General features: G+C 40.2%; 1 protein-coding gene across 4 annotated transcripts in view; it reads left to right on the forward strand.

The window, feature by feature from the left end:
- MAPKAP1 (MAPK associated protein 1) overlaps positions 1–23,815 on the forward strand; it is a 236,410-nt gene that overhangs the window by 32,322 nt on the left and 180,273 nt on the right. For all 4 annotated transcript variants that reach the window (XM_068964854.1, XM_068964864.1, XM_068964872.1 and 1 more), the window contains one exon: positions 13,207–13,355. In XM_068964854.1, coding sequence (XP_068820955.1) covers positions 13,207–13,355 — 149 coding nt within the window. The remainder of the gene's footprint in view (positions 1–13,206; positions 13,356–23,815) is intronic.

The following is a 23,815-nucleotide window of genomic DNA, read 5'->3' on the forward strand; positions in this document are numbered from 1 at the left end:
CTCTCTGTTGTATTTAGCACAACCTGGGAAATCTTTCTATCATTTATCTTTTCTACTTTCTTCAAAATTTTTGTATATCTTAAGTGTGTTTCCTATTTATTACTTCTTAATGAGTTCAGAGCCAGTTTAGTAAGCCCAGCTCTCCACCTACCCTTTGCTTTGCCATCTTTACTTCCATATCTTATAACAATCATTAAAAAATAAATTAATAAATAGAGGAGTAGAGCATCTCAAATATAATAGCATTAACACCTTTCATAATGTGAGAAATAACTTCTTCAACCTATATTTTGATGCATTTAATAATCTAATAATTAGAGATACATCTAATAAATTTTAATACTTCCATCACCCACTCCTTAAAGTCAAATCCTCTCTAACTTTTGTTCATTGTTTCACAAAATGTGCTGGAGGCATAAATAAATAGTCCCCTGTTTGCTTTCATTTAAACCACACTGTCCATTTCTCTCTCCCTCAGTTTCTTTCCTTCTTATTTCCGTCTCAGAGATTTCAATAATTGACCCTGAGATCTTAATTCTGGAAAGGCTCTTTAAAGTGCCTGCCCATGCTTTGAAATGTTGACCTTGATTCTGGCCAGACCAGTAGCCTGCCTGGTGGTTATTCCTCGTCAAAATTCAAAGGCATTCCTTTGAATGTTAAGCTGGGTTCCATCGTTACCACAGACTTACACCCAGGTATCCTGAAATGGTTAGAAAAGTGGAGTCCTCAGTCCACTAAACATCTCCCTGGCAAATGGAGCAGCCATTCTGTTTTCACACATCTCTCAAACGCATACTCTCTTTTGGCAAGAAATGCCATGACCAAATTATTTTGATTTTAATTGGGAATTTTGGCTATGTTATCATTCATTTACTCACTCTTTTTATGCTAATTACATTTTATTAAAAATCCTTTCATATGCTTTTCCTTATCTTTGTTTTACTTCATTCCCCACTAGAAGAATCATCATTGTGAATGTGATGATCTCCCCTGCAGTGTTCTTTTCCCATAATCATTCTGTCTGCGTCCAGTCCATTCTTTAAGACACTGCCTAAATGCAGCCTTTCTATAGAGGAGTTGGAAAGGATCCTAGAAGCCATCTGGTCCATACCTCGAAGTTCTTCATGAACATATTGACGTGTGTGCCACAAGACCATGTGATAAACGTAATACCTTATAGTAAGATCCTTTCAGTGTTTCTGTAACTAAAACTGCATGGATAAATCTGAAGCCAATGTCATTGGAAGACAGCGTTGTCAGGAATAATCTCAAATCAAGGACTAGTATTTTTAATTTTATTGTTTTAAAATGGTGTTTTATATTACTTACAAAATTAGTTAATACTCTTACTCACTGAGTCATTTAACAAGTGTTTCTTCCACAGCTTCTGTGTACATAGTAATTCACTGCTCGGTGCTTCGGGAAATATATGATTCTCGTCCTCAAAAAGTTTGAAGTCTAGTGGAATTCAAGGCTACATGTAAGGTTACATGTAAGGTTAAATAATAGTTTAAAATAATAATGTACTTTATATCAGTTACTTATGAATATTCCTGGTTTTCTTTCTGTAACTTTTGTTATATAGCAACAGTTCCCAGGTGCAGTGGCTATATAAAAGTCAGAAATGCATCCAAAAGTGTTATAATGACATCTGTATGCATTTCTAGGCCCTGTCAGTGGAATTCCTGATGTAGTAGATAGAGGTTGGGGTCCACAAATCTGTATTTTTCAGAAGCTCACTGGGTGAATCTAATGGGTAACCAGCTCTGAGCACCACTGGATTATATGCCACCCACTAAGTTGACTTCATGCAAGTAGAACAAATCAGTTGTTAATATTTCTATATTACTGGTGAGAAGACGAGTACAGAGGTGCTGAGTAACTTTCCCAAGTTACTTACAAGTGGTAAATGGCAAAGTCAGAATTCTCGCCCTGGGCATTCCGAGTGCAGAGACTGTAGTCTGTCTGCTCTTTCCCCTTCTGTCCCATACTGCAGGCAGAAAGGAGCTGCTCCGGGCGCTTTGGGTATTGAAGGGTCTTTGATGTTCCCTCGCACCTTTCCTTCTCTCTCTGTCAGCCGCAGGTAGGGTTCAGAAAAGTTGCCAAAGCTTCTATATTAAAAAAAAAAACAAACAACTTCCAGTGGCTGATAATGAAAAGCAAGTGAAGTTAAAGTTGAAGAGCAACGTGAGCTCGAGTAATTCAGGAAGTATGGCTGTGCCTTATGAATGGCTTAGAACCAGGAGGAAGAGCTCTGGGACCTTTCCCAGTCTTACGCTTTTTTGTGCTCATCTGATCTCTCCTTCCTCCTCCTGTTCTGTTCCCTCTCCCCACAACTACTTTGTCTGCTTGTCTGATCCAGAGTTATTCATTCAACAAAGATTTATTTAGCTCCTACAGTACACAGGAAGAAATAGAGAAAAACAATAGAATGGGAAAGACTAGAGATCTCTTCAAGAAAATTAGAAATACCAAGGGAACATTTCATGAAAAGTTGGGTACAATAAAGAACAGAAATGGTATGGACCTAACAAAAGCAGAAGATATTAAGAAAAGGTGGAAGAATACTCAGAAGAACTATACAAAAAAGATCTTCATGATCCAGATAATCACAATGGCATGATCACTCACCTAGAGCCAGACATCCTGGAATGTGAAGTCTAGTGGGCCTTAGGAAGCATCACTACAAACAAAGCTAGTGGAGGTGATGGAATTCCAGTGGAGCTATTTCAAATCCTGAAAGATGATGCTGTGAAAATGCTGCACTCAATATGCCAGCAAATTTGGAAAACTCAGCAGTGGCCACAGGACTGGAAAAGGTCAGTTTTCATTCCAATCCCAAAGAAAGGCAATGCCAAAGAATGCTCAAACTACTACACAATAGCACTCATCTCACACGCTAGCAAAGTAATCCTCAAAATTCTCCAAGCCAGGCTTCAACAGCATGTGAACTGTGAACATCCAGATGTTCAGGCTGGTTTTAGAAAGGGCAGAGGAACCAGAGATCAACCAACTCCTGCTGGGTCATCAAAAAAGCAAGAGAGTTCCAAAAAAACATTTACTTCTGCTTTATTGAGTATGCCAAAGGCTTTGATTGTGTGGATCACCACAACTGTGGAAAATTCTGAAAGAGATGGGAATATCAGACCACCTGACCTGCCTCCTGAGAAATCTGTATGCAGGTCAGGAAGCATACTGGACCTGTATGTAGGTCCAGTCAGAAGTGTACATGGAACAACAGACTGGTTCCAAATAGGAGAAGGAGTACGTCAAGGCTGTATATTGTCACCCTGCTTATTTAACTTATATGCAGAGTACATCATGAGAAATGCTGGGCTGGAGGAAGCACAAGCTGGAATCAACATTGTTGGGAGAAATATCGATAACCTCAGATATGCAGATGACACCACCCTTACAGCAGAAAGTGAAGAAGAACTAAAAAGTCTCTTGATGAAAGTGAAAGAGCAGAGTGAAAAAGTTGGCTTAAAGCTCAACATTCAGAAAACGAAGATCATGGCATCCGGTCCCATCACTTCATGGCAAATAGATGGGGAAACAGTGGCTGACTTTATTTTTCTGGGCTCCAAAATCACTGTATATGGTGATTGCAGCCATGAAATTAAAAGATGCTTACTCCTTGGAAGGAAAGTTAATGCAACCCACTCCAATACTCTTGCCTGGAGAATCCCATGGAGGGAAGAGCCTGGTAGGCTACAGTCCATGGGGTCGGAAAGAGTCAGACGTGACTGAGCTGCTTCACTTTCTAAACAGCATATTAAAAAGTAGAAACATTACTTTGTCAACAAAGGTCCATCTAGTCAAGGCTTTTCCAGTAGTCATGTATGGATGTGAGAGTCGGACTATAAAGAAAGCTGAGTGCCGAAGGATTGATGCTTTTGAACTGTGATGTTGGAGAAGACTTGAGAGTCCGTTGGACTGCAAGGAGATCCAACCAGTCCATCCTAAAGGAAGGCAGTCCTGGGTGTTCATTGGAAGGACTGATGTTAAAGCTGAAACTCCAGTATTTTGGCCACCTGATGCGAAGAGCTGACTGAGTTGCAAAGACTCTGATGCTGGGAAAGATTGAAGGCAGAAGGAGAAGGGGATGACAGAGGGTGAGATGGTTAGATGGCATAACTAACTCAACGGACATGAGTTTGGGTAAACTCTGGGAGTCGGTTATGGACAGGGAAGCCTGGCGTGCTGCAGTTCATGGGGTCTTTAAGAGTTGGACATGACTGAGCAACTGAACTGAACTGATTCTGGGAAGGATTGAAGGCAGGAGGAGAGGGGGACGACAGACAATGAGATGGTTGAATGGCATCACCAACTCAATGGACGTGAATTTGAATAAACTCTGGGAGTTGGTGATGGACAGGGAGGCCTGGCGTGCTGCAGTCCATGGGATCGCAAAGAGTCGGACATGACTGAGTGACTGAACTGAACTGAACTGACAGTACACAAAGGCAGTTATGCACTGTTATAGGCCTAAAAGGTACAGCAGTAAACAGGTGGCAAAATCTCTCCTCCGATGGAGCTTGTAGGGGAGAAAGAGTTAACAGGCAGTATGTCTTATGTCAGAATGGGATAAGTGGCACAGAGAAAAATATTATCTAGCTCATGGGGATAAAGAGTGCTAGGCAGGGGATTTTGCTGTTTTATATAGGGTGATCAGGGAAGGCCACATGAGGAAGGTGATGGTTGAGCAGAGATCTGAAGGAGTGAGGGAGTGAGCCAGGCAGGTAATGGGAGATGAGTGTTGTAAGATGAGGGATCAGCAAGTACAAAGGTCCTGGGGTGGAAATGAGACTGATATACTGGTGGAAAAGCAAGGAAGGATACCTGTTGGTTAGAGCACAGTGAGAAGGGGAAGTGGGGTCGGAGAAGTAAGCCATGGGAGATCTGATCACAGATGGTTCTGTAAGGACCTGGGTGAGGTGATTTGATCAGAGTACTGATATGATATGTGACTTAGTTTCTTTTTCCTAGCTTAAATTTCCTGTAAAACAACTATTTATTATAAGAAATTTCAGACACAGAAACAAAGAACTTTTTCAAACATATGCAAAAGTAGGGAGAATGGTGTCATGAACCCGCCTTGCCCATCGCCCAGCTTCAGCAGTTTTAGTAGTATATGTCTTTTCTCACATCACTCATATGTTCACCTACCCTTTCCTCCCAGATTATTGTTATGCAAATCCTTGCTGTCATATAAATACATACCTAAATACTTACGTGTTTTTAAATGTGTACTTAAACTGCACTACCACTGTTCTCTTAAAAGTGAGCAGGAATTCTTTACAGTTATCAAATATTTCCTTGTTTCAATCCCCCCCACCCCCCGCCCCACCCCCGCCTGCCCATTTCATTTGTTCAGGTCTAGATCTAAGGTCCACACATTACTTTTGGGTAACATGTCTCATTTCCTTTTTAATCTACAGATTTGGATTCATTTCCAGCTTTTTATTCTGTAGTTTATTTGTTAAAGAAACTGGGTCTTTTGTCCCATAGAATTTTCTGCATTCTGGCTTTTGCTAATCATATCCCCACAATCTCATTTAATATGTTCCTCTGTCCTCTTTATTTCCTATAAACTGGTGGTTGGATCTGGAAAATTACTCAGATTGAAGTTTGGTTTTTGGTAAGAATACTGTGTTCATACTGATCTGTATTTTCTGTTGCATCATTTTAGGAAACATGGAATGTCGTCTTGGTTCTTTTTATTTGTGATAAGATTGATGGTAGAATCGGGTGTTATCCATTCATTTTTAAATTACTCCCATCAGCTTCTCATCTGTTGATTTTAGTGGCCATTGATGAGCATCACTAGATTCATTATCATTGCATGCATGCTCAGTAGTGTCTGACTTTTTGTGACCCCATGGACTGTAGCCTGCCTGGCTCCTCTGTCCGTGGGATTCTTCAGGCAAGAATACTGGAGTGTGTTGCCATTTCCTTCTCCAGGAAATCTTCCCTACCCAGAGATCGAGCCCAGGTCTCCTGTACTGGGAGGCAGATTCTTTACCTCTGAGCCACTTGGGAAGTCCAGATTCTTTCATTCAGTTCACTTCATTTGCTCAATCATGTCTAACTCTTTGCAACTCCATGGACTGCAGCACGCCAGCTTCCCTGTCTATCACCAACTCCTGGAGCTTGGTCAAACTCGTGTCCATTGAGTCAGTGATGCCATCCAACCATCTCATCCTCTGTTGTTTCCTTCTCCTCCCGCCTTCAATCTTTCCCAGCATCAGGGTCTTCTGAAATGAGTCAGTTCTTTGCATCAGGTTGCCAAAGTATTGGAGTTTCAGCTTCAGCATCAGTCCTTCCAGTGAATATTCAGGAATGATCTCCTTTAGGATGGACTGGTTGGATCTCCTTGCTGTCCCAGGAACTCTCAAGAGTCTTCTCCAACACCACAGTTCAAAAGCATCAATTCTTCGGCGCTTAGCTTTCTTTAGTTGTGAAATAGTGATTTCTGACTTTATCAGTCTTTCTTAATTTATTAACAAGTTTTATATAAAGAACTTTCCCATATCTATTATTTGGCCACCCTCAGGTATAGTTCCTACAAGAAAGGTAGGATAAATGCTTGATTCTTTCCCTTTGTTAGTAGTTTTCAGGATGAAGAGTTTATTCCTTAGCATCCTGTATAGGTGACCAATGAGGGTTTTTTCCTTTTGTATCATTATCCACTCATGGGCTTTAAGCATAAATTATATTTTTCTATTCATTGCAGTTATTCTTTTTTATGCTAATATTGTCCTTTTGTATAGTGAGTCCCTTCACATTTGCTTCTAACTTCTTTTGACACTGTTCCAGTAATCTTTCATAGCTTCCTTGCTTTCTTGTATAACAAGATGTTGCAGGTTCATCTTGCCCATTTTCTTCCCCCCATTTGGAATCAGTCATTTCTCCTGGGAGTCTTGATTCTTTTTAGTGGTAAATGCCATTGAGAGACCACAAGTGAGCTCTAGGGGTGCTCGCTGGATTGATTTTTTGTTTTTAATAGGCCTTTTCATGGAGTAGAGCTCAGAAAAAAATAAAATTTTAAAGAGAGAATACCAAAAAAAAAAAAAGAGAGAGAATACATTGTGAGTTAATGCTGATAATTCCAATCCAAATTTAGGAATTTCTACTTAATTGTTTTGATTTTATGTTTATGTATCTTTTCTCTTGCTGACAATCTTGGTTCCAGAATTGAAATACGAATGTAATTAGTAACATTATGATTAGTGAGAACATTTTAAGAATTTTTTTTATCTTTTTAATACATTCCACTAGGAAATTTAGTCATATTGCTCAGTGATAAAGTTACTTAAAACAATTCTTCTCTTTGTAGTTAAACTACCAACTAAATACTACACTTAGGTTCATGTATTTCATTTTGCTTTATTTTTTGAGGTTACATTTTCCTTTATTAATTACAGAAAACATTTGTGTGGTTCCAGAGTTAAATACATAAAAGAAGAGAAATCTAGCTTCAATCTTTATCTTCTGTTCTTTTAGTCATTTTAAAAAAGGTTTTGGCTTTCCTGTCCACTTACAACTATATATAAACATATTCACATTTGTATCCCCTTTTTAAAAATTAAAGATAGCATAATACACCGTATTTTATGCAACAATTTTCAGTTAACAACATACCCTGAGAATTACTCTGGAGCAATCTATGGAGATAGGTTTCATGATGTGAATGTATCATAGTTTAGCCACAAAGGCCCTTGTGGAGGGATATTTGATAGTTTTCAGGCTTCTGCTGTTGTAGATGGCACTGCAGTGAAAAGCCTCCCACATATGAGTTTTGTTTTGTTGCTAGTATCCCTAGGATCAGATCCTGAAAGTGATATTGCTGGGTCAAGAGGTAAATATATGGTTTTCTTGGACATTCCCACATTCCTCCTTCATTGAGAATTTACTCTTTTGCATTCCCTCTGGTGTCTATTTCCTCGTAGCCTTAACATTTTTTATTTTTGCCAGTCTGATAGAAGTGCAGTGGTATCAGTGTGTAGTTTTAATTTGTGTATCTCTTATTGTGAATGTGGTTGTACATCTTTCCATTTGTTTAAGAGTTATTTGAGTTTCTTCTGTGGATATTATATATTGTATATTTTTCTATAGGGTTGTTGATCAATGTCTTCTCTACTTTGAGACTCTATAAAATTAGGAAGTTTTTATTTTTATAGCATCAGATTTATCCATTTTCTTATTCTTAAGTTTATAACTCATATTTTAAAAAACTCATTGGCTGGCTCTGGGTTGAGTCGGTGAGGAAAATGTGGAAACAAGACCAGTTTGAAGATGGTGGTAATAATCCAGCTTCCATAGCCATAGGTGGTTCTGAATATCTTCTAAAGTTTCTCTTGATAGATAAATGTGAAAGAGAAAAGTGGAATGACACTTTAAGATTTTTGCCTGGCAGAATAGAGTTGCCATTAACTGAGAAGATGATTGTGGAAGGGGCAGGTTAGTGGAAAGATCAAGAGGTTGGTTATATAAAGACATGAAAAGTTTGAGATGCCATCAGCCAACCAGGTAGAGGAGTGAAATAGAAAGTTGAATATGCAAGTCTGTAATTTTAATAAGTATTTAGGAATAATCATTTAGAAGTTATCAGCGTACAAGGGTATTTATTTATTTAAGTTTTCCCTATTTATATATTTTTTATTGAGGTATGCTTACATACATTGAAATGTACAAGTGTTAAATGTTTGATGACTTTTGCCAACATACGCACCTGGGTAACTAGCATTCCAGTGAAATATGTAGCATTTCTGTAACCCAGAAAGTTCTCTCGTGCCTCTTTTTAGTTAATCCACTGTCCAAAGGCAATTACTATTCTGATTTATACCACCACAATTTAGTTTTTACTTTTGTAAAATGGTGTTTCTTCAATTTCAGTCTGAATTTGGCAATAAGGAGTTCATGATCCTAGCCACAGTCAGTTCCCGGTCTTGTTTTTGCTGACTGTATAGAGCTTCTCCATCTGTTTTTGCTGACTGTATAGAGCTGCAAATAATATAATGAATCTGATTTCAGTGTCGACCATCTGGTGATGTCCATATGTAGCGTCTTCTCCTGTGTTGTTGGAAGAGGGTGTTTGCTATGACCAGTGCATTCTCTTGGCAGAACTCTGTTAGCCTTTGCCTTGCTTCATTCTGTACTCCAAGGCCAAATTTGCCTATTACTCCAGGTGTTTCTTACTTCCTACATTTGCATTCCAGTCCCCTGTGATGAAAAGGACATTGTTTTCGGTGTTAGCTCGAGAAGGTCTTGTAGGTCTTCATAGAACTGTTCAACTTCAGCTTCTTCAGCATTACTGGTTGGGGCATAGGCTTGAATTACCGTGATATTGAACATAGAACAACAGACTGGTTCCAAATAGGAAAAGGAGTACATCGAGGCTGTATATTGTCACCCTGCTTACTTAACTTATATGCAGAGTACATCATGAGACACACTGAACTAGAGGGAGCACAAGCTGGAATCAACATTGTCGGGAGAAATATCGATAACCTCAGATATGCAGATGACACTACCCTTATGGCAGAAACTGAAGAAGAACTAAAGAGCCTCTAGATGAAAGTGAAAGAGCAGAGTGAAAAAGTTGGCTTAAAGCCCAACATTCAGAAAACGAAGATCATGGCATCTGGTGCAATCACTTCATGGCAAATAGATGGGGAAACAGTGACCTGACTTTATTTTTCTGGGCTCCAAAGTCACTGCAGATGGTGATTACAGCCATGAAATTGAAAGACGCTTACTGCTTGGAAGGAAAGTTATGACCAACCTAGACAGCATATTAAAAAGCAGAGACATTACTTTGCCAACAAAGGTCCGTCTAGTCAAGGCTATGGTTTTTCCAGTGGTTACGTATGGATGTGAGAATTGGACTATAAAGAAAGCTGAGCGCCAAAGAATTGATGCTTTTGAACTGTGGTGTTGGAGAAGACTCTTGAGAGTCCCTTGGACTGCAAAGAGATCCAACCAGTCCATCTTAAGGGAGATCAGTCCTGGTTGTTCATTGGAAGGACTGATGTTGAAGCTGAAATTCCAATACTTTGGCCACCTGATGCAAAGAGCTGATCTCATTTGAAAAGACCCTGATGCTGGGAAAGATTGAGGGAAGGAGGAGTAGGGGATGACAAAGGATGAGATGGTTGGATGGCATCACCGACTTGATAGACATGAATTTGAGCAAGCTCTAAGAGTTGGTGATGGACAGGGAAGCCTGGCCTGCTGTAGTCCATGGGGTCGCAGAGTTGGACACGACTGAGCGACTGAACTGAACTGAAAGGGTTTTGTAGGGTATTTGGAGTTTTTACACATGGGTTTGGGTGGACTCAGGGAGTTGGTGATAGACAGGGAGGCCTGGCGTGCTGTGGTCCATGGGGTCGCAGAGTTGGACATGACTGAGTGACTGAACTGAACTGAAAATGGCGTTTACCTACATATTTTATCCTATTGGCTGTGCTGCACCACTTGTGGGATCTTCATACCCCAACCAGGGATCAAACCTGGGCCTTTGGCAGTGAAATCCAAGAATCACTAATCCAGATTCTGGAATATATAAGTACATTAATCAACAGATTAATATCTATTAATTATACATTAATAGCAATAGATTAAAATGCACATTTAAGAACATTTTAGATTGCTACTAAAGTGGTATTTTAAATATTGGAAGTGCTGTTCTACCTGTAATCAATCAACAAGTTTATTTCTGCACTTTGGAAAGGAATGATCCTTTATCAAACACCTATTTCTTCTTGTTCAGTCACTAAGTGATGCCTGACTCTGCAACCCCATGAACCGCATCACGCCAGGCTTCCCTGTCCCTCACTGTCTCCCGTAGTTTGCTCAAACTCATATCCATTGAGTTGGTGAAGCCATCCAACCATCTCATCCTCTGTCGCCCTCTTCTTCTGCCCTCAATCTTTCCCAGCATCAATGTCTTAGCATCAGGTGGACAAAGTATTGGAAAAAGCAAAAACAAAAAACCTTCTGGGTGCTAGGAACAATGCCAGGTGTCTTATCTTGTCCCCACAATGATCCTAAGAGATAAGTTACCAATAGCTCCAGAAGAAAGGAGCTGTGACTTATCAAAGTCACTGTACTGTTATCAGTAGGGTTAAGTGTGAAGTGATAATGTATTAACTCTTCCATTCTCTGACTAATTCACACTTGGACTTCTCTCCTCAACCTAAGACACTTTCCCCCTGCCTCCTTTGCTTCCTACATCATGGGGAAAAGGATCTAATTCTTTTTTAAAAGGTGGCGTTTCTGGAGAAGGAAATGGAAATCCACTTCAATATCCTTGCCTGGAAAATCCAATGGACGGAGGAACACAGTGGGTTACAGTCCATGGGGTCACAGAAGAGTTGGACACAGCTTAGCGACTGACCAACCACCACCGCCTAACTCCTTACCACAGACTGCGCACATGCACACCATAATTTCCACGCTCGAGTGCTGAGTCAGCACGGTGCTCAGTGAGATCCTAGTTTGGTAATCACAGTTATGAATAGTTGATCTGGATGATTCGCAGTCTTAGGACTGTATCATGCAGGTGTTATCCTTGCACAGTTCTGTGTTGCGTTACATACATTCCTCGTCCATTCTGCCCTGGCCTTTGAGAGGTCCATCTGCCGTCTCCCTTTCCCTTTCCATTGTTCTGCTGGCCGGGGAGGCTAGATTTGGAGGTTCGCTCTCTGGACATATCAGATTGTATGCATGCGTATCATAATCATAGTAGCCTTCTTGTTGTTGCAGGTCACTAAATGCATGAGGTTTTCAGAAATGTATGCTACTATTAGCAAAATAAATAAAAAATAATGATTTCTGGGCCCAAGAGGCTCGCATACTATTCATTCACACACAAAAAATACATCACTTTGACTTTGCTATCTAATCCACATTCTGAATTTGTAAGTACATGTAATCAAGAGATTAATATCTGTTAATTATACATTCATGGCAACAGGTCCTTTTCTCCTTATTTACCATATGAATCTATAGGGACTCATCTGATAAAGTTGTCCCACTAATTTGTTGAAAATAACTTGTTACCTTTTTAAAAAGTTCTAAGTGACTATTTCAGAATTATGTTTGATCTCAATTCAGGTTGGTTGTGCTCAAGAATGGAATGGATTGAACTTAGTTATTGCACATTTTAAGATTGATTCATTTGAAACTTTAAGTGTGGAAATTTTCTAACATCACCTAAATAAAAAGTACAATGAACCCCCATGTACTTATCATCCAGCTATCGCCTTAAATGACGTTCAGATTAATACAGAGAAGTAAATGATCTTTGAGAGGGTATGGAACTAACTTGTCTTGGTTCACTAATGAGTAAGTGCTTTAGGTTTTGATTTAATAACTTAATCTGAATTCCTTCAATCATTATTTTATTCATTGATTCATGCAATGAAATTTATTGAAGGTCTACTGTGTTCATTAGTGCCTAATGGCTAAGAGCCTTGGTGGGGTGCAAATCTTAGCCCTGCTCCTTACAGGCTGTGTGACCAGGGGCTAATCAAACTATTCTATGCTTCAGTGGAAGCATAGAACACTGACACAATTGAGATAATGCTAGTGTCTACCTCATAAGTTTGTTATGAGGTTTAGATGAGACACATTGGCTTCCTCAATGTATGTTAAATACTGTTATTATAAATACTCTTCCTCCTTTTCCTTTTCCACTTCTTCATTTTTGTCATCCAGATTATGTGCTAGGTACACATTGGGAACCGTGAGAAGGTTAAGTTGTGAACCGTGACCTTGAAAAACCAGAACTTCAAAATTAGAGGGAGGAGTGTTCTTCAGGATTATCTGGTTTGACAAGTCCAGAGAGGTTTAGTGAATAGTCCAGAATCACACATCTGTTAGTGGCAAAAGCCAGGCCAAAGCTCAGATCTCGTAGCTGTGAAATGCTCTTCTTATAGAATAGCCCTTTTGTTGGTTTATCTGACCTCTGCCCCTTTCCTTAAACCCTCCTCTTTCTAAATTGACGAACATGACCTACATGTATATTTCAGTGCTTTGCTCGTTCAGTGCACAGGCGTAACAGTATATGTTAGACCTGTTGCACATATCAGACCTGAACATGTCCTTAAGGTTCCAAGGAAGACTTTAGGGAAGGTGGACACAGGCCGTCTCTCTCTGTTGTAATCACAAAGATGTTTTTATCTTCCTCTTGTATCACAGCCCAGGAGTTAAAGTCACTGTTTGAAAAAAAGTCCCTCAAAGAGAAACCTCCAAATTCTGGGAAGCAGTCGATATTATCTGTACGCCTGGAGCAGTGCCCCCTGCAGCTGAATAATCCCTTTAACGAGTACTCCAAATTTGATGGCAAGGTAAGTAAACTGGAACGCGTCCCTTCAGGTAACACCTCAACTAAATGGAGTTACTGTTGGTATTGTCATTCTTATTTTTATCAGATTTAAATTTAAGTAGGTTTCAAAAGGGAGTCAGAATAAACAAAGAATGTCTCTCACATTTTCAAAGACTGAGGGTGTGAAAAGGTCTGGATTTGGGCTTACTGTTTGTACAGTAATATGTTTGGGAGGATGAAAACAGAAACAGTCCCAAGATAGGAATGTGTGTGTTCCTGTTTTATGTCCCCAGGTTTGGGTTAGTTGGGTTGTGATTAATTAAGGTCTAACTGTGGGGAAAGCCTTGACAATGATTCTGGGAGGCAGTTTGCATTGTCTTGTGTGAGTCTTGATTATAACTCCACAAATTGTGGACGTTAGAGCTTCTGCTCAGAATTCTAAGACGTTCCTTTGCATTCCAGTGTTTTATTGAATCTCGTTTGACACTTGCTGTACAGGATGACTTAATTTTTTCCTGTCCTGACAATTTACAGTCTGTAAAATTAAAGTGTGTTTATTTTCCTTTTAAAAAAAGGACCACTATTTTAAGTGGAGTATAGCTCTACGTGAGCACCCACTCTCCTGCATTCCCACAGTCTGTGTCTCTGTACCAAACTGAGCAAGGCTTTCAGAACTGCAGCAGTCGATTTTTTTATTTATTGCCATTATGTTTGCTGTCTGTCAGTGGCGTGGCGGTGCTGAGTGATAGCTTGTTGCCTGGAGGGATTGTGTACAATTTGTCTTATTTCAGCACAGTTGCAATTAATAAACATAGAACTCTTTGCTTATGTTTGCACTTTTCATATTCAAGTCCTGGTTATATGCCTGTTCCATCAGTTGTCATCTTTGAGCATGGTGATGTTCTTTACTTTGAAACACTTTCATCTCATACAATTCAGCATGTTTTCACTGGGTTTTTGTTTAGTATCTAAGTCATGTCCAACCCTTTGCCACCCTATGGGACTGTGGCCCCCCAGGCTTCTCTGCCGATGGGATTTCCCAAGCAAGAATACTGTAGTGGGTTGTCATTTCCTTAAGTAAGCATATATGGCCGTTGGCACATGAGGTTATTGATGCTGGCAGAGAAGAACAGAAACTAGAAACAAAATGCATAAGTAACATAAAATCCTAATTTGCTCAGGAATTTTCCCCCCAAAACATCAGAAAGCACTTTTAGTAAATTAGAAATTGTATCCTGTGAAGAGCTTCTCTTCAGTCTGCCCCTGCCCCCATCTCCTGCTGCTTCTTGTGGAATACAGCAAAGAGAAGGGTCCCCCTAGGGAACGGGAATGTCAGCCTCTGGAAACAAGTGAGTTGGGCTGAAGGGGACTTTTTTTCGGAAATACTGCAGTTGATTCATTTGGAAATGTGAGACGTTATTATTGGGATTAGATTACATGGCTGGAATTTATTTGTTTCCTATCATCTCATTGTTTGAGGATGTAATGAATTCTGGAGTAATTAATATGTGATAATGCTTTGCCAACAAAATAGCACAGATCTTTTAAAATACAATATTCTAGAATTTTGATTATGCTATTAGATTCTCCTATAAATTACTTACGCTTGGACTTGTTCGAAGGTTGTGAACTCTGTGTGTTATATATACCTAATTTCTGAAGTGCCAGGAAGGAATCGAAAACTAAACCATTTCCTCAGTCACAAAGGAATTATTTTTGCTGGATGTGTGTTTACACTTACAACTCTTGATGTTTTTTGTCATAGCAAATGTACTTGTAATCAGCAAAGGATGTGAGCATGGCCCAATCACCACTGTACAATTGATTAAGAAAGATTTATATATTGATAAGTCTTTCTTGTGATACAATGATATATTTTTTATTATCCTGCATATTACAATTGCTAAAACACAATTAAACTCTTGTTCTCATCTATTATTTAATATTGATGCATTTGGCAGATGTGTAATGAAAGTGGCTAATATTTGAAGGATATTGTACTGTACATATTAAATTAGTCTTTTATCTTTGTGAAATGCATCAATATGATATTCAGTGACATCTCAATGATTAATAGAGAATTATACTTGAGTCAAGCCTTTTCGTAACCTAGAAATTAAAATGACTATTCAAATAACACCTCAAAATGATGAAATTAGCATTTTGTGATTGCATAATAATGGGATTGTAGTAGTTATAACAGCACCATGGCTGCCTCTAGAGTTAAGATCATGTCAACCCCTTGATAATAAAGCCTTTCTGTGAGAGTCGACTTTAATAATTTCCAGATTGATTCTTCCCATAAATCATTTGACGTTCAGCACTAAATTTTTGTTACTGTTGTAACTTAAAATTATTTTATTTTTATTCAGCTCATATTTAAGAAGTGAAATGAGTGTCCTGTTTTAATGATTCACCATCTTGTCATCACTCCCTGTTTTTGCTTCAAATGTAAGAGTTTCTCATGTATTTTGACAGTTCCTTTTTTTTTTTTTTTTTTGCAAAGGTTTGTTAAAGCCACTAAAATATGTACAGGTTTTCCCCCCTTAGAAATATTCACAATGCTTTTCTTGGGAATAACTCTTGCCTTATTTACATAATTAACTGAGTTGCTTAGGTCTCTTGGGCAAATGGTACATAATTGGGGAGAGAAAGGGACAGGAAAGAGTTTGGGGTCTAATTAAATATGCTAAAAAACTACTTAATTATGTATTTCCTCAAGAGACTAACTGCTGTGAAATCCTCCTTATGATTAAACTAGCGTTGGATTTGGAAAAAAGGATTTTGTTTTTAGTATGGCCTTACAGTTACATCAGAGTTAAGCAGACATCTTTAAGAGTTAGTGCAAACTGAATTGTTGTTGGTTTTAGTGATTCCAAGGGTAAGCATCTCTTAGCTACTGTGCTGAATTAAAGTGAATACTTTCAAATAGTTTCTGGCTCCTGTAGCTGGTTAATAATTTTACTTTTTAAAAATTGTGGTTGGTTGATAATTTCTTGAAGATATACAGTTGAGAGGGAAGGCCATACTTAGGCATAGGCTTTATGGTCATTTTGAAGGGTTTTTTGATCAGGTTTATTACTGTTTTTGGCTTCCCTTGTAGCTCAGTCAGTAAAGAATCTGCCTGCACTGCAGGAGACCCGGGTTCAATCCTTGGGTTGGGAAGATCTCCTGGAAAAGGAAATGGCAACCCATTCCAGTATTCTTGCCTGGACAGAGAAGCCTGGTGGAGTATAGTCCACGGGGTTGCAAAGAGTCAGACATGACTTAGCGACTAAACCGCTACCATTACTGTGTTTATATTATCTTTTTTTGGCAAATTGGCAGGGCTATCCATGACCTGTTTTAGATTCGTAGGTTGTTAATAACTCTGTTTACTGATCATTTGAAAACAGACCAAGACAGATTGCAAGTGTTTTTAAGGAATGCTTAGCTGGACAAGGCAAAACCAGGCTCAGCCATCTGCCTCAAGTCTTTGGGCTTGTTAAAAACAGGACCTCTGGTTAATGAACAAAACCAACCTCTGTTTTAGAGGTGAGATAATAAGAAAATTTTTGTGCTGGTCCTTGTGATCTCACTGAATGTGGGAAATGTTGGGTGTGACCAGGAGTTGCTCTGAGGCAAGGAAGGCGTGACCGGCAGATTTCAGTATTCCTAAATATGTGGGTTTCTGCCCTGTCTCTCCACCTTTTAAAAAAATGAAGTCTTATTTTAAAAAGTATCTCTCTCTTTTCATTCAATGAAAATTCAACTACCACTTAGTTGAGAAGCTTTAGCTAGTACATTGACATCACTATTTTGTTTAAACTGTGTTTACAAATATTATCATCATCAGTAGACCTCCAGAAGTTCAGATATGCACCTCCTGTCAATACTGTTACTAACAAAGAAACGGTACTGATTATCAGTTGTGTAACCGTAGTCAGGTTTTTCATCTCACTGAACCTCAGACGTAGGAAAAGAAATTGAGTTCCTTCCTCGCAATCCTGATGAATCCATCAAATGGGATAAAAAACACCCAGCACAGGAAGAAGCAGTGTAATTTAGTTGGGAAGCAGATCTATTTTGAAGTAAGATTTGAGTTTGAATCCTGACTCTATCACTTAATGGTGTGACGTCAGGCTGGTTACTTAACCTCATGAAGCTGCAGTCCCTCGTATGTGGAATGAGATGGTGGTGGCCTGTCTTTCTCTGGAGGATTGAGACAGCACACTGGAAGCACCCAGCAAATACCTCACTTCTGCTCCTCTCTCTCTCTCTGTAAAGTAAAGGGTGCGGGCCAGTGCTGCTCTCTTTCCTTTATACTTCATTAGATTGTTGACAGGATAGAGTGAGAGGAAATGTGCTCTTAAAGCCTGGAGTTTAGCATGGGTAAACAAGATGCACAGCAGACTGGGTGACAGTGGTCTGCTTATAGAAGTCCAGGGAATCAGTCCAGTGGGGTTTTGACCTTTACCTTGAAATAGGAAGATTAAGACAAGTAATTACTTCCTTTCTTTCTTTTCCTTTTTGCAATAGCTATTTTCTAAACACCAGGTGAGAAGGTAGTGTGATGTCAGTAATTGCTTGGCAGTTTACTAAAACATTAAATATCTTGCTTATTTGACTTAGCGAAATTATACTCTGAGTATGAGGAGGATGTTTGCCTTGACAAGTACTTTAAAAAGCAGAACCAGTTCTGGTTCATATAAACAACTGTGACTTTGATTGTGTTAACTTATTAGAAAGTAACCGTTTCTCTGTTAGAAACTGTTTTAACAGGGAAGCTGCAGAGAGCATGGGGGAAGGGATAATTCATGAGTGCTAATTGCTTGGCTGTTAATTTTCATAAGTGTTGATAGAAGCAGTTCCTTAAATTAAACTTTGTTTAAAATGTATCAGGGGAAATATTCCACAATGTCGAGCCTGAAGTGAAAATTAATATGAATGCTGTGGCAATTAACACATACTGGTTAATAGCTTTTAGCAGCATTTTGGGATGATAGTCCTTAAATACATTTTTGCATGCTGCTCTTGTTTCAGCATTGTTCCAGTCTATGTCTGGATAATTATGAACAAATGTTTTCTACAGTCATTGGCATTAAGTAGCTCTCTTCACAGAAACATCATTTAAAACTTTGGAGAAAGTGCGAAGGGACTGAAAACTGTTGCAGACTCATAAAAGGCCAGCGAATCTCCGTCCTGGAAAGGCAAATTGCCTTTCCGCGGAAAATGCTCCTCCTCTGTTACCCTGGGAACGGCCCTGTCTTATACGTTAAGCTACTTTAGCTTCAGGATCTCTTTCCAAAAAAATTATAACCTGGACTTCCAAGTGTTGATTATGTTTCTGGACAGCAGCTTTTGCTTATTGCTGCCTGAGCTGAGACATGGCCTTAAGCCTAAGGGCCTTCTGCCCTTTGACCTTGCTTCTTTCTTCTGACCAACCTCCCTCCCCGCTAAAGTTAGCCAGCCACCCCTGTCCTCCCCACCAGAGGAGGTGGCTGAGAATGGAGTTGGCTCTGTCGATCTCATTTCCCTCCTTCCTTTCAATAAGAGTGCTCTGGGGGTTCACTTGGCTTAGTGCCTATTAAGAGGCAGTCTCAAGAGAGAGAGACAATCTGAGGTAACTTAACTCTGTTGTTTGAATTAGGAGCTATTTGTCTCTCTCTTCCATTGGCTTCATGAAACATACCTTTTTAAACAAGGGAGAATAAAGCCCCAACATTTGGCAACTTCTCCCTGTGGCTGTATTTTGCTAGCCTTCCTTTTCATAGACCAGTTTTTATCAGTCTGTTCTATTTCTAAGCAAGAAATAGATATTATTAGATATTTATTACTTATTCACACACCACGGTATACCAAGAAAAGGACCAAATTCATTAATTTAAAAATATCTTTTCCTGCAATCATTTCCCCCTACAGTTGTACGAATTCAGTGCTCTTCCTGTGGCTCAGCCTTTCCTGGAAATCTCCAGGGGAGGCTTTGGGATTTTTGTCTGAGTGGTGTTCACAATGAATTAAATAAGAATCTTACAACAAAAGAAAGTGTTTTCAGCATGCTCTTCTGCAGTTAAATTCTCAGGGCTGAGTTCTTAAAAGTAGCTTATTCCACTCTGAGCTTTCTGTCCCAGCCTCATTTCTGCAGTTTGTTCTGTGTCTCGCCAGTCTGGAGGCTTCCTCTAATTTTAGAGCCATCATCTAGAAATTCCCATCAGAGGTGGAATTCACCATCAACTCAGACTTTTCAAAGGAAGGCAGAATTTTGCAATGGTAAGAGCATGTTTGTCAGGCTGGGGTTAGAATTCTCACTTGGCTGTTTACTTGCTGTGTGATCCTGGGCAGACCGCTTTACCTTCTTTAAGCCTGTTTTCATATCTATAAAATAAGGTTCATGATACTTACCAGAAAATGTTGTTGTGAGGATTTAATGAGAATTATAAATGCGTACGTAGTGTATGTGGTCAGTGCTGGAAGATGTATTGGTTTCCTTTGACCACATTGCCATTTATTTACTTCCTATTTAATGAGAGTCTGCTACATACCAGGCGCTGTTAAGTAAAATCTGGATACAGTAGTGAGTCAAAACAGACCTGGTTTCTGACTTCATGAAGCTTCCTCTCTTGGCAGGAAGATAGATGTTATATAAATAATCGCCAAACTAAGTGCAAAATTGCAGTCATAGTATTGTTTAGTCACTAAATCGTGTCTGACTCTTTTGTGACCCCATGGAATGTAGCCCACCAGGCTCCTCTGTTCATGGGATTTCCCAGGCAAGAATACTGAAGTGGGTTGCCATTTCCTTCTCCAGGGGAATCTTCCCGACCCAGGGATCGAACACGCATCTCCTAAAATGGTGAGCAGATATTCTTTACCCCTGAGCCACCAGGGAAGCCCCACAGTCATAATATCAGTTCAGTTCAGTCTCTCAGTCGTGTCTGACTCTTTGTGACCCCATGAACCACAGCATGCCAGGCCTCCCTGTCCATCACCAACTCCTGGAGTCCACCCAAACCCATGTCCATTGAGTTGGTGATGCCATCCAACCATCTCATCCTCTGTCGTCCTCTTCTCCTCCTGCCCTCACTCTTTTCCAGCTTCAGGGTCTTTTCAAATGAGTCAGCTCTTTGCATCAGGTGGCCAAAGGATTGGAGTTTCAGCTTCAACATCAGTCCTTTCAGTGAACACCCAGGACTAATCTCCTTTAGGATGGGACTGGTTGGATCTCCTTGCAATCCAAGGGACTCTCAAGAGTCTTCTCCAACTCCACAGTTCAAAAGCATCAATTCTTTTGCACTCAGCTTTCTTTATGGTCCAACTCTCACATCCATACATGACCACTGGAAAAACCATAGCCTTGACTAGAAGGTCTTTTGTTGACAAAGTAATGTCTCTGGTGCTGCTGCTGCTAAGTCACTTCAGTCATGTCTAACTCTTTGCGACCCCACAGATGGCAGCCCACCAAGCTCCCCCATCCCTGGGATTCTCCAGGCAAGAACACTGAAGTGGGTTGCCATTGCCTTCTCCAGTGCATGAAAGTGAAAAGTGAAAGTGAAGTTGCTCAATCGTGTCTGACTCTTACCGACCCCCTGGACTGCAGCCTACCAGGCTCCTCTGTCCATGGGATTTTCCAGGAAAGAGTACTGGAGTGGGGTGCCATTGCCTTCTCCGGCCTTCTCTGCTAATTAATTACCACCTTCCAGGAGAGATACTGGAGGCTTTGGAGGATTTTCATCGGGGCATCTGACCTAGTCTAGGCTAGCAGGGATGGTTATCTCTGTGAAGGTGACTCAACCTGAGAGTTGAAAGCAGAGTAAGAACTAGCTAAGTGAAGGGAGAGGAGAAAGGACTTACAGAGGATCTGAGGCAAGTGGCGGGGGTAGGGAGTTGCGGCTTGAAGATTTGGGAAACTAGAAGGCTGTGTGCTGGAGCCCAGGACTGAGGTAGGTTGTGGTGTAGGGGGAAGCTGCAGGACCTGTTTCTACCACATATGGCTGTAGGAGTGTCCTCTGCAACCTGAGAATATAGGGAAGCCTTGAACCAGTTACATGAGGAGGGAGAGTCATAAGGTTTGTGTTTTGAAAAGATCCCTGAAGCTCTGATGAAGAGAATACACTGGAGAAGGGTTTGTGAGGCTTGAGAGACCAATCAAGACATTTTTGGCAGTGGTCCAGGTAAGAGATGGTAACTTGGGCTTACTTATTGGTGATGAAGGTGTGGATGACTGCAAGAGGTACTTAGTAGGTAAAAGTGATAGGACTTGATGATGGATTGACTATATGTCAGGGAACGTAGGAGAAAGGAGTTTCAAGGATGATTTCTTGATCAGATTTTGGCTTGAGGAACTGAATAGATACATCTCTGAATTAGGAAGCAGTGAAAGAGGGCTGCGGATGCTGCAGAAGTTACCGTCGTTTGACAACACGTCACAGCCTGTTACCATGTCGTTAAAGACACTACACATATTCTTTTTTGGAGGGATAGGGTATACCCTCCTTGTTAGGCTTATATTGGAGGCATCTGAGGCAGGGTCTGGGATGAGCATGGGCTAGGAGCCAGGAGCCTCTTCTCTGTTTCCACTTCACAGCCAGCTTTGGTACTTTGGCTGAGAATTTGCCCTAGAAGTCAGTCACCTTCCCTGAGACAGGGCTGTACTTTCAGATACCTAATCCAGCTCGTTGGGCCCTTCAGAGGAGAAAATGAGATAGTAATTTTAAATGAGGCAGATGTCAGGTGTCCTTTAAGAAAATATATTGATTGTAATTCTTGGAGATTAGGGGAGTAAGAGGTAAAACATGGACATATTTTTGCTATAATAAGATAGCTGTTGTGGTCCAACCCTCTTCCTGGCTAATTAAATACCAGATTAGCAGATGAAATCTGGTTGGAATGAATAGCAAACACTGAGATCCCAGTGAAAGCATGGGAGACAATCTGTTTTATAGGTGTGGTGGGACTGCAGACGGTGGGGTTTTATACTGAGCTTTCTTATTGCGGGCAACTTGCTCTGCATTAATTTGCAGTGTAGAGATTTTCTTGTTGCTCCAAGTGCTAGGCCTTGATTTTATTATCTTGAAGACAACTATCCATAAATATTAAGTGACAGCCTAGGGTTACCCACTTGGGCATGGAATCTAGGTGTTCTAACTCTTAAAGATTTTTATTTTCATTCTTAATGGCATTCATACTTATAAAATGGAAACCTGAGTTCCAGGTTCTCAGGTTTCCTGAGACCATGTGGTGGAAAGAACACAGACACAGAAGATGTTTTAGCCCCGGCCATACTATGGCATCTGTGACAGGTCACCTCCCATCTCTAACAAAGCCTCAGTTTCTGCATGTTTAGAATGAGGAACTTGGCTTAGATGATCACTGGATTTCCTTTGCCTTTAAGGTTCCATAGTTTTGTGATTGGAGGTGACTGACATCAGTGACATGTAGAAGGTTATAAGTGGGAAAACTTGAACTCTTGAATAGTTGATCATCTACATACATGTTGCTACTTTCCTCTTTTAGTTGATCGTAACAAAATTATGGTAGAGGTAGTTTTATCTCCATTTTAGAAATGAATAAACTGAGGCTCAGAAAGGGAAAGTGACTTGCTCAAGGAGACCCCAGTAGTATATGGCAGGACTGGTATTTCAGTACCTTTTTCCAGTACCACAACTTTCTTTCTTAGACTCTTTTACAGTCATCTTTGTGGAGGAAATGCAGTATTGTTAATATCTGAAAATTTTCAAAATTTTAAAACAAAATAATTTTCCCTTTACCAGTAGACTTAGAATCTGATACACTGGTTTAGCTCTTATCAGTTGTGTCTGTTTGGTGAGTTACTGCATTTTGTAAGCCTCGATTTTCTCACATGTAGTAAAGAAATAATGAGCTATTGGAGCTGAGGAAGGAGGGAATTGCTTTACACATCAAGTCTAGTGAAAGTGAAAGTCGCTCAGTCATGTCCGACTCTTTGTGACTCTATAGGCTATATAGTCCATGGAATTCTCCAGGCAGAATACTGGAGAGGGTAGCCATTACCTTCTCCAGGGGATCTTCCCAACCCAGAGATCAAACCCAGGTCTCCCGCATTGCAGGCAGATTCTTTACCAGCTGAGCCACCAGGGAAGTCACAAGTCCAGTGTGTGTCCCACAGATGCTGTGGGACACCTTCCACTTCTTTCTGCTGATCTTCCTGGTAAGCAGAGTGGATTCATCCATCCATCCATCCATCCATTCATCTATCCATCCAACAAATTATTTACTAAGCATTCACATTGTACTGGTTCATTTCAAATACTGGCTGTGTGCTAGGCAGTGATAAGACAGGGCTAACCACCATAGAGGAATTTGAAGATAAGAGTGCCCATGTAGCCAACATGTGAGGAAGCACATTTCACAGTCAGGATTGTGCCCTGAGCTGGGGACTGTGGCAGTGGTCCATGATTTCAGGTGCATACGATTGAGCCGAGGAACAGACCCATGAACTGTAGGGTATTAAATGCGATAGGTGCT

Source organism: Capricornis sumatraensis, chromosome 1, assembly GCF_032405125.1.
Source record: "Capricornis sumatraensis isolate serow.1 chromosome 1, serow.2, whole genome shotgun sequence".
In the NCBI taxonomy this organism is placed as follows: Eukaryota; Metazoa; Chordata; class Mammalia; order Artiodactyla; family Bovidae; genus Capricornis; species Capricornis sumatraensis.